This window comes from Coffea arabica, chromosome 2c (assembly GCF_036785885.1).
Source record: "Coffea arabica cultivar ET-39 chromosome 2c, Coffea Arabica ET-39 HiFi, whole genome shotgun sequence".
NCBI lineage: Eukaryota > Viridiplantae > Streptophyta > Magnoliopsida > Gentianales > Rubiaceae > Coffea > Coffea arabica.
The window spans coordinates 23653356-23664480 of record NC_092312.1 but is presented as its reverse complement, the minus strand read 5'-3'; the positions used below and the strand labels follow the sequence as shown (position 1 = coordinate 23664480).

The 11125-nt window shown below is 40.3% G+C and overlaps 1 protein-coding gene across 1 annotated transcript; it reads left to right on the top strand.

Moving 5' to 3' along the window:
- The first annotated feature begins 7539 nt into the window (after positions 1–7539).
- LOC140035559 (putative F-box protein At1g67623) lies at positions 7540–9269 on the top strand. The gene is made up of 3 exons (XM_072076829.1): positions 7540–7736; positions 8380–8542; positions 8871–9269. Exons 1-3 carry the CDS (start codon positions 7540–7542, stop codon positions 9267–9269), a joined length of 759 nt encoding a protein of 252 aa, XP_071932930.1.
- Positions 9270–11125: the final 1856 nt, after the last annotated feature.

Genomic DNA, 11125 nt, shown 5'->3' with positions numbered 1-11125 from the left:
CAACCCGTTTCGGTACTGGAGCGTGTATTCCGAATCGGGTTATGCGGAAGCCAAATTACTTTGGCAGCAGATTACAATCTATTGATATTAACAATTGTAATTATGTTTTTATATAATTTATTAATATTATATACACATATATTATAAGGGATACCCTCAGAAACCTCCCCCGAATTAGCTTATGGAAAAATCATGAAATGGATATTTGATGGACGATAGCCAAAAAGAGCTCGCGTTTTATTCAAGAACTTGTTTATTTTCATTTAATCCGATAAATAAATTTGTAATCGAAAAAATGGGTACTCTTTTCTTATAATAAAGGAGAGCCATAAAGAGCATCAGTTTTATTGTAAATCGAGTTTATTTTTTATATTATCCGATAAATATATTTATTTATGGAAAAAGGGTACTCTGTTATTATAATGCAGGAAGACCATAAAGAGCTGGTCTTATACTACAAAGTGATACTTTACAGACTGGGACCACGATTTGGTGAGGCTTTTCCAGCAGTAATACTTTTGTTATAAAACTAATAAAATTAAATACTATAATTGAATTGAAAACATACTAGGTTACAAGTTACGTCCGCTACAAAACCCTTGTTCCCTATAAAACTTTCGGTATGTTTCCAAAAAAAAATCTGAAACTTAACGTACTACAAAACATGCCACTTTATTTTTAAGAGCTGGTATAGTATGCGTTGTTTGTTCAAATTTTCCTAAACCGTCATATAATTATTGTTATGTGAAATAAAAACCATACTAGTTCTGTCTTGGCCAGTAGTTGCTGCTATAAAGAGCTAGTATGTTTGCCACAAAAATTTGGTTCAAAACATACTAGTTTTCCACCGTCCGCTATTTAACCAATATTTCCTATAAAGAGCTGGTATGTTTCCCATACAAAGAAGGTACAATGTTTGCCATATAGAGCTGGTATGTCATGCGCAATTTCGTTTTCTTATTTTAACTTTCACATATTCAATTTATGTTAAATACATAAATTTAACTTTCAAAAAATGGCGCCAAATTACTTCTTCTATTGCCGCCTAGCAGCAATAATTTTTTAATCACCTTCATTACATATTAAATTTCTGTTATTGACCTTAAATGTAATTACCAACCAGCTTTTGGAATTGTCAATTAGTTTACGTGAGTACAATTTATAAGCTGATAGACTAATATTCGTTTTGCATAGGTTTCCTCTATTACGAGTTTCTTCCATTTAATTAGTTCTCTCTCGCTTGCATTTAATTAGTTTAATTACTTACTTATTTTATGTTAAATAGATAACCTACTAGTTCACTTAAAATTTGTCAAACTCGGCATTTTTCCTGGCACATCCGGTGCTTACAAAAAAATGTTTTTGTACTTATAACCCCTCAACTTTAGTAATCATTCTAATAATTTATTCTTCTTTCAATCTTCTACCAATACAAGGACCAAAGGGGCATCCATGGAATAAAAATACCTTCTCACGCATGAAAATAATATTGTAATCAGATTTGGACTGCGTTGTTACCAAAAAACGCAATACAGTAAGGGAGGTCAGTGAAATTTGTGTTAAATGGGATGGGATGCCACTGAAATTTAAATCAACCTCAGGGGAGGATAGTGAGATTATTCATATTTATTGTATTCGTTCCGAAACATCAACTATACATGATGGGAGACTCCAAGTACTGAACCAAGCAATAACCTCATCCACACCCAAATAAGCAAACAAATGTGTTGACTACTGTTGGCGAAAACCTATTCCCTCCAACCCCCAAATTCTTGTTAAAGCTGCTGTCCGTCGACACCGTGGGAGCGCCGTGTCCTTGTGTTTCGCTGAGATAAAGTTAGGCGGTGTCGCGGAGGAGATTAACCTTTGCGAATGGCTTCTTCGTCTTCAGCCGGGTCGGTCAATAGCACGGTGTGGCCTACATTATATTGCAATTGTGGTCGAAGCTGTGCAGTTCGGGTTGTCTGGAAGTCTGAAGCAAACAGGGGGCGCCACTACTATCGCTGCGCTAACGCCCTGGTATGTTCTTCGGTAGAACTGTTTCTTCCATTAATTTCGGATTGCTAAGGTAGTTGTATTGCAGAGGCCCTGTCGAACGTTCATTGGCTGGTGTGATGAGTTTGCACGAGCAACGGGGTTTGAAGTTCCCGATCCCGCCCCCCCGTCAAGTACCGCCCCCGTTTTTCCTAATACACCCGCGGCGGAGGTGTCTGCCATCATAGCTGAACTGAGAAGCATGCAAAGGAACGTGACCATCCTTAACATTGCTGTGGTAGCTGTGGTGGGGGTAGTCCTTCTTCTGGTTCTGAAACCGTGAATTCATGTGTTCGCGTTGATTGCATTCCCTCCAAACCCCCCCCTACAGTACTGGACTATGGTGTCCGTAAGGATAGAATGGCCATTAAGGCTCCTTTACAGCCTCTTGTATTTGTGGTTGCCACTGCTGTGCTCCTTATGTCTTTTGTCCCTCCGTTGTCAACCGGTGGTTGCCGCATGTGGTTTTTCGGCCAACCGGCGGAGTGTTACTGTTTAAATGGTGATTTTGCGTTATATAACAAATTCGGTTTCCGTATTTGGTTTATTTTGACATTCTGCATTATGTGGTTTTTCGGCATGCACTGTTCCCTTTGTCCCACGAAATGTGTGTGCGGATGAGGTACTACGGATCGTTGATTGATCGATGAACGTCATTAGTGAGTGGGATGGCAATCGCTGCGTTGTTAAATATGAACTTCAGCTTAGCCAGGCAACTGAACAAGCTGAAGGTTACGTACAACGAAGTGGGATGTGGCACAGCATTGTTAGGTTAAATTGGAAAATTTGTGGAGTTGAACGACGAAACAAGTTCTTACTTATATATTTGGGTGTAAGTACCATCGCTTACATATCCGACAAACGGTGCACTCCTAATTTTCAGGCCTTGCATATTATCATCCCCTAACCCTTACCCTTGATACGCTAACAATCAAAACCATGCATGGTACGCCCAACAACAGCAAGGGCCATGAACAAAAAACCACCCACCATCCAAATATGATCTTCAACAAAAAAATTAAAAGCACACCGCCGTACCTGCGAACCTTCACTCGAAACGCTCCACAATAAGACCAAACATAGGGTTTAAGGAGGCAACCGTGGTAGCTACCCTCAGAAAGCTGCGGTATTTTCTGCGGCGCACAGTGAGGACAAAGCTGTCAATAGCATCTCTGTCTTCAAACGTGATCTCTACAGCTGATGGATTCCAGCAAATGGTTGCGGTGTGAAGGTTGTCCGCAATGGCAACGTTCCGTGTCATACTAGCGGGGTACCCCTGGTCAGCCAGAAACCTTGTTACAGACCAGTCTTCAAAGTTACAACAGCCTTCGCTATAAAAGGGCCGCTTCAGTTGTTTACCACCTGTAAGACGTAAGTAGACGAAAGAATAGCTTCGTTCTGCATTTTCTAACCCCTGAACCGACCAGGCTCGTCGTACCAAAATCCTTTTCCATACTGACTCATGGCACTTGGACGATTTCCTCAAATACATGTCCTCAACAACGGAGGCATGGTCGGCTACTTTCAAGATGAGGTGTTACCACTTCACCACATTGGAGTGAAGTGGATAGTTGAGGAAGCCCTGGTTCGGTTAGATAGGTTTCCCGGAGCGGAGTTTCCACAGTCGATGCTGGTGTCTTGCATCCCCGTTCGCAACCCCATTGCGAACGAGGAAGTATTCCGGTCGCTGGTCAAGTGGCGCCGCCGTCCACTCCCCCTTATGCAGAACCTGAAGGCGTTTTATATCATGACCTACAATGCATGGTTTGCGGGAAAGGAGGAATTTGTTGCACATTTCCTGGGTCTAAAACCACTGCTCCATACCGACGTCTGGATCCTCTTCGGCGCCAACTTTGAAGACTGGTCTGTAACAAGGTTTCTGGCTGACCAGGGGTACCCCGCTAGTATGACACGGAACGTTGCCATTGCGGACAACCTTCACACCGCAACCATTTGCTGGAATCCATCAGCTGTAGAGATCACGTTTGAAGACAGAGATGCTATTGACAGCTTTGTCCTCACTGTGCGCCGCAGAAAATACCGCAGCTTTCTGAGGGTAGCTACCACGGTTGCCTCCTTAAACCCTATGTTTGGTCTTATTGTGGAGCGTTTCGAGTGAAGGTTCGCAGGTACGGCGGTGTGCTTTTAATTTTTTTGTTGAAGATCATATTTGGATGGTGGGTGGTTTTTTGTTCATGGCCCTTGCTGTTGTTGGGCGTACCATGCATGGTTTTGATTGTTAGCGTATCAAGGGTAAGGGTTAGGGGATGATAATATGCAAGGCCTGAAAATTAGGAGTGCACCGTTTGTCGGATATGTAAGCGATGGTACTTACACCCAAATATATAAGTAAGAACTTGTTTCGTCGTTCAACTCCACAAATTTTCCAATTTAACCTAACAATGCTGTGCCACATCCCACTTCGTTGTACGTAACCTTCAGCTTGTTCAGTTGCCTGGCTAAGCTGAAGTTCATATTTAACAACGCAGCGATTGCCATCCCACTCACTAATGACGTTCATCGATCAATCAACGATCCGTAGTACCTCATCCGCACACACATTTCGTGGGACAAAGGGAACAGTGCATGCCGAAAAACCACATAATGCAGAATGTCAAAATAAACCAAATACGGAAACCGAATTTGTTATATAACGCAAAATCACCATTTAAACAGTAACACTCCGCCGGTTGGCCGAAAAACCACATGCGGCAACCACCGGTTGACAACGGAGGGACAAAAGACATAAGGAGCACAGCAGTGGCAACCACAAATACAAGAGGCTGTAAAGGAGCCTTAATGGCCATTCTATCCTTACGGACACCATAGTCCAGTACTGTAGGGGGGGGTTTGGAGGGAATGCAATCAACGCGAACACATGAATTCACGGTTTCAGAACCAGAAGAAGGACTACCCCCACCACAGCTACCACAGCAATGTTAAGGATGGTCACGTTCCTTTGCATGCTTCTCAGTTCAGCTATGATGGCAGACACCTCCGCCGCGGGTGTATTAGGAAAAACGGGGGCGGTACTTGACGGGGGGGCGGGATCGGGAACTTCAAACCCCGTTGCTCGTGCAAACTCATCACACCAGCCAATGAACGTTCGACAGGGCCTCTGCAATACAACTACCTTAGCAATCCGAAATTAATGGAAGAAACAGTTCTACCGAAGAACATACCAGGGCGTTAGCGCAGCGATAGTAGTGGCGCCCCCTGTTTGCTTCAGACTTCCAGACAACCCGAACTGCACAGCTTCGACCACAATTGCAATATAATGTAGGCCACACCGTGCTATTGACCGACCCGGCTGAAGACGAAGAAGCCATTCGCAAAGGTTAATCTCCTCCGCGACACCGCCTAACTTTATCTCAGCGAAACACAAGGACACGGCGCTCCCACGGTGTCGACGGACAGCAGCTTTAACAAGAATTTGGGGGTTGGAGGGAATAGGTTTTCGCCAACAGTAGTCAACACATTTGTTTGCTTATTTGGGTGTGGATGAGGTTATTGCTTGGTTCAGTACTTGGAGTCTCCCATCATGTATAGTTGATGTTTCGGAACGAATACAATAAATATGAATAATCTCACTATCCTCCCCTGAGGTTGATTTAAATTTCAGTGGCATCCCATCCCATTTAACACAAATTTCACTGACCTCCCTTACTGTATTGCGTTTTTTGGTAACAACGCAGTCCAAATCTGATTACAATATTATTTTCATGCGTGAGAAGGTATTTTTATTCCATGGATGCCCCTTTGGTCCTTGTATTGGTAGAAGATTGAAAGAAGAATAAATTATTAGAATGATTACTAAAGTTGAGGGGTTATAAGTACAAAAACATTTTTTTGTAAGCACCGGATGTGCCAGGAAAAATGCCGAGTTTGACAAATTTTAAGTGAACTAGTAGGTTATCTATTTAACATAAAATAAGTAAGTAATTAAACTAATTAAATGCAAGCGAGAGAGAACTAATTAAATGGAAGAAACTCGTAATAGAGGAAACCTATGCAAAACGAATATTAGTCTATCAGCTTATAAATTGTACTCACGTAAACTAATTGACAATTCCAAAAGCTGGTTGGTAATTACATTTAAGGTCAATAACAGAAATTTAATATGTAATGAAGGTGATTAAAAAATTATTGCTGCTAGGCGGCAATAGAAGAAGTAATTTGGCGCCATTTTTTGAAAGTTAAATTTATGTATTTAACATAAATTGAATATGTGAAAGTTAAAATAAGAAAACGAAATTGCGCATGACATACCAGCTCTATATGGCAAACATTGTACCTTCTTTGTATGGGAAACATACCAGCTCTTTATAGGAAATATTGGTTAAATAGCGGACGGTGGAAAACTAGTATGTTTTGAACCAAATTTTTGTGGCAAACATACTAGCTCTTTATAGCAGCAACTACTGGCCAAGACAGAACTAGTATGGTTTTTATTTCACATAACAATAATTATATGACGGTTTAGGAAAATTTGAACAAACAACGCATACTATACCAGCTCTTAAAAATAAAGTGGCATGTTTTGTAGTACGTTAAGTTTCAGATTTTTTTTTGGAAACATACCGAAAGTTTTATAGGGAACAAGGGTTTTGTAGCGGACGTAACTTGTAACCTAGTATGTTTTCAATTCAATTATAGTATTTAATTTTATTAGTTTTATAACAAAAGTATTACTGCTGGAAAAGCCTCACCAAATCGTGGTCCCAGTCTGTAAAGTATCACTTTGTAGTATAAGACCAGCTCTTTATGGTCTTCCTGCATTATAATAACAGAGTACCCTTTTTCCATAAATAAATATATTTATCGGATAATATAAAAAATAAACTCGATTTACAATAAAACTGATGCTCTTTATGGCTCTCCTTTATTATAAGAAAAGAGTACCCATTTTTTCGATTACAAATTTATTTATCGGATTAAATGAAAATAAACAAGTTCTTGAATAAAACGCGAGCTCTTTTTGGCTATCGTCCATCAAATATCCATTTCATGATTTTTCCATAAGCTAATTCGGGGGAGGTTTCTGAGGGTATCCCTTATAATATATGTGTATATAATATTAATAAATTATATAAAAACATAATTACAATTGTTAATATCAATAGATTGTAATCTGCTGCCAAAGTAATTTGGCTTCCGCATAACCCGATTCGGAATACACGCTCCAGTACCGAAACGGGTTGATTTCCCAATATGTAAATCGGGTTTGCCTCATGATGATACGCCCGTCCCCGCCACATCAATTATCCCACAAAAAGCTTGTCTTACTTGAACTTCTCATCCTTTTTCCTGTTTAGCCCATCAACGCCTCCGCCGTTGTGTCAACACACTGAACAGTGTCGGTTTAAACTTCCCCCCCCCAAAGTGTGGAATTTCGAGCGTTACAGACGAAAAACACCAGCTCTTTATGGCATTTACCCAAACATTTGTCAACACCAGCTCTTTGTGCGCCTTCTCAATTAATGGGTTCGGGTTACGACCCCATTAATGGCAGCATACGAGGAGTCAGTCTGGACAAGTTTGAAGGACGCGACCTTTTGGTTGCCATTTACCCCGTTCGTGGCAGCATACGAGGAGTCAGTGTGGATATATATCGGACGCGACCTTTTGGTTGCCATTTACCCCGCCCGACCTGGCTGCCAAATCTGTGCTACCGGCTTCTACGAGTTGGTTGACGACCACAGGTACGAACTAACCCTCCCTGTTTATCACTGTGGAACCTCCTTTGCTATGCGATTAACGCCCGTAAATTTACGATGTACGTGTAGTTCATGACTGTTCATCTTCCCTTGCTATCGGTGTATTGTTACGGTTCTGATGAATTGACCGTATTGACACATACGTTGGTTGGTTTGAAAAAATGTTACGGATGACAGTTTTTTGACGACAGAATGTTGCGTCGTTTGCAGGAGAAGTCGCCACTTTCCCATTTCTGTTCGAACGAACGCTAAGGTTAGTCGGATGTCCAGAAACAGTGGGATATTACACCTGATCTATCATTTTTGGATTTTATGAGGAAGTAGTTTTTGTTTGAAGTTTACTCCATTGTTGGGGCTTTCAGGGATTCACTAAACTGTGCCCAGTAAAAGGAGTTAACCGGTCATGGCCAACGCACAAAAACGGAGTTCACGAACCTCCATCCTCTCCCTTCCAACCGAGGTGCTATCCGAGGTGCTTCAACGTGTCGCGTCTTCTTCATCCGCTGATCTTTTCCGGGCAAAACTGTGGTTCGTTCTGCTATGGATGATACAAACTGGAAGAGGCGTATTCTTGTTCCATTCTGTGCTTTTCGTTTTAGTTTAATGGATCATTTCTATTATTTTGCAGCTGTAAGTTGTTCAACGAAGTTTCCGAGTCAAAGAACATTTACCAGCGGATGTCCCTCGACAGGTTTGAAATCGTTCCGTGGCCAAAAAACCAGAAAGTGTCGAGGTTCTTGAAGAAGTGCAGACAAAGCAAAAATCCAGAAGCCTTGTACCGAAAAGGAGTGGTAAGTTGGGTTGCTTTGGAACGTAAGACGCAATAGTCATGGGAAAATTCGGTAATGTTTTAAATGGAATAGTAATGAACTAACATTCCATAACCATACTTGAGTTACAAAATTTCTACACCAAGCTCACATCATCTCTTTCATTTGAGCTTCAATGTGATTTTGGTCAGCACACTTCACCCAAAAGATTGGCGTACAACAGGTTACTGCAGCTTTGGGCCCCAGTAAATAACTGTTGTCTCGCCGCCACTGTTCTGCCTGCACTTTTAAACTTTTTGGTTACTCATACATTTCGCAAGACTGTAATATCAACCTTGGAACTGCTTAGGTTGATTTTTTTTCGGATAAGCACGAGGACTCAGCATTGGAAAACCTGGAAGAAGCTGCTAATTCAGGCCATGCCGATGCTGCATATGCGTTGGGAATAATTTACATCTTTGTTGGTGGGGACGGGTTAAAGCGCAAAGGTATGAGACTGCTCATGAAATCCAGACTTCTCCAAGGCAGAGTGAATCTTTGCCGTCAGAATTTGCGAGCGCTGCTGAGGATGATATGGGTCAAGAATCCTGTGTTTCTAAACCCAACGCCCATTTGTTGTGCCATGACACATGAGAGGAAAACATCTTCATGGCCTATGCATCCCGATGAAGTGGAGGAGAGTACATGTGAAGGGTGCGCTTGCGATGAGGAAATTCGAGCAATTTGTGCTGCCCTGCCATATCGTTAATGTGTAAGATTGAATGTTGACAACACATCGTTACGCTTTTTTTATGTTTGCCAACTGAATTGACCGCTACTTCTTACTCTCTTAATACTACTGGTATGAAAACATAAACAGCTTATCTTGGCCCTTGTATGTTCTGACATTTTCTCGACAAAACGCCGTTGTAGACAAACGTGTATGAAATGTAAGAATAAAGGATGATAGTTAGAAGGTAAAGAGGGAACTCCTCAGCAGTGATCTACGTGACGGATACTGTAGTGAAGTGAGAAGTTTACTAAGTACAAACGAAATGGTGGTTGATTAGATACTGCAAAACAATTTACTTATGCAAAAAAGGGTACTGTGTTCTTATAATGGAGGCAAGCCATAAAGAGCTTGTCTTTTAAGACAATGTGATACTACGATGAATAGACCACGATTTGATTTATGAAATTAATGGAAGAAAATTGCTGAATGATTTTGTCAACTTAATTAATTAATTATTATACATATTCATATAATGCATTATATAATTATGCTAATCTTTAATTTTATATTACTATATACACATATATATTATAATTATATGCACATATAAAATACATTTATAAATATATTTAAATAGTAATATGTAAATATATACTATAACAGTATTTATAATATACATTTATAAAAAATTTTAATTAATGTATAATATACTGTATAGTGATATAATATATTAGTATAATTATACAATGCATAACAAAAAATATATAATGATGACATAATTTTCTTTGCATAATTTGATAATCCAAATGGTGGTCCCAGTCTGTAAAGTATCACTTTGTAGTAAAAGACCAGCTCTTTATGGTCTTCCTGCATTATAATAACAGAGTACCCTTTTTTCCAGAAATAAATATATTTATCGGATAATATAAAAAATAAACGCGATTTACAATAAAAGTGATGCTCTTTATGGCTCTCCTTTATTATAAGAAAAGAGTACCCATTTTTGCGTAAACAAATTTATTTATCGGATGAAATGAAAATAAACAAGTTGTTGAATAAAACGGGAGCTCTTTTTGGCTATCGTCCATAAATTATCCATTTCATGATTTTTCCATAAGGACATTCGGGGGAGGTTTCTGAGGGTATCCCTTATAATATATGTGTATATAATATTAATTAATTATATAAAAGCATAATTACATTTGTTATTATATAGATTGTAATCTGCTGCCAAAGTTATTTGGCTTGCGCATAACCCGATTCGAATACACGCTCCAATACCGAAACGGGTTGATTTTCGAATATGTAAATCGGGTTTGCCTCCCCTCCACGCCCGTCCCCGCCTCATCAATTATCCCACAAAAAGCTTGTCTTTCGTGAACTTCTCATCGTTTCTCCTGTTTAGCCCATCAAAAGCTCCGTTGTTGTGTAAACACACTTAACAGTTTCGGTTAAAGCTTTCCCCCCCCTTTCTGAAATTTGGAGCTTTTCGAAAAGTTTTTCGCGGCAAGGTCGAAGAAGAAGTAGATTTATCGCGTTCGCTTCCTCTGTTGCTCAAAGTACTCAACAATTGAATCGCATCCCGGAGCAAGCATAGGCAGTAACATGGAGGCCTGTATGAGTCTTCCAGTGTATGCAGGCATGTGGGTCGACGTAGAAGCTCTCGCTGGTGAGTGTATTGATATCACGGAATATCTGAATGCCCAAAATTTGTTAAATTTGATGGCAAATAATGACAAGTGCTATGATGCGATGGTTAGGGAATTCTATGCTAACTGTAGGGCAAATAAGCAGAAGTCAGTTCTGCGTTCAGTCGTTAGGAATGTAGAAGTGTCAGTGTCTACCGAGGTTTTGTGTTCAGAGTTTGGGTTGGTTGACAGTGGATACACTGT

Bases quoted from the DNA above. Each gene is read 5' to 3' on its own strand.
- LOC140035559 (XM_072076829.1), top strand. From the start codon at position 7,540: ATGGCAGCATACGAGGAGTCAGTCTGGACAAGTTTGAAGGACGCGACC. The intron at 7,737-8,379 runs GTACGAACTAAC...ATTATTTTGCAG, and splicing joins GAGTTGGTTGACGACCACAG to CTGTAAGTTGTTCAACGAAG. The intron at 8,543-8,870 runs GTAAGTTGGGTT...GGAACTGCTTAG, and splicing joins CCTTGTACCGAAAAGGAGTG to GTTGATTTTTTTTCGGATAA.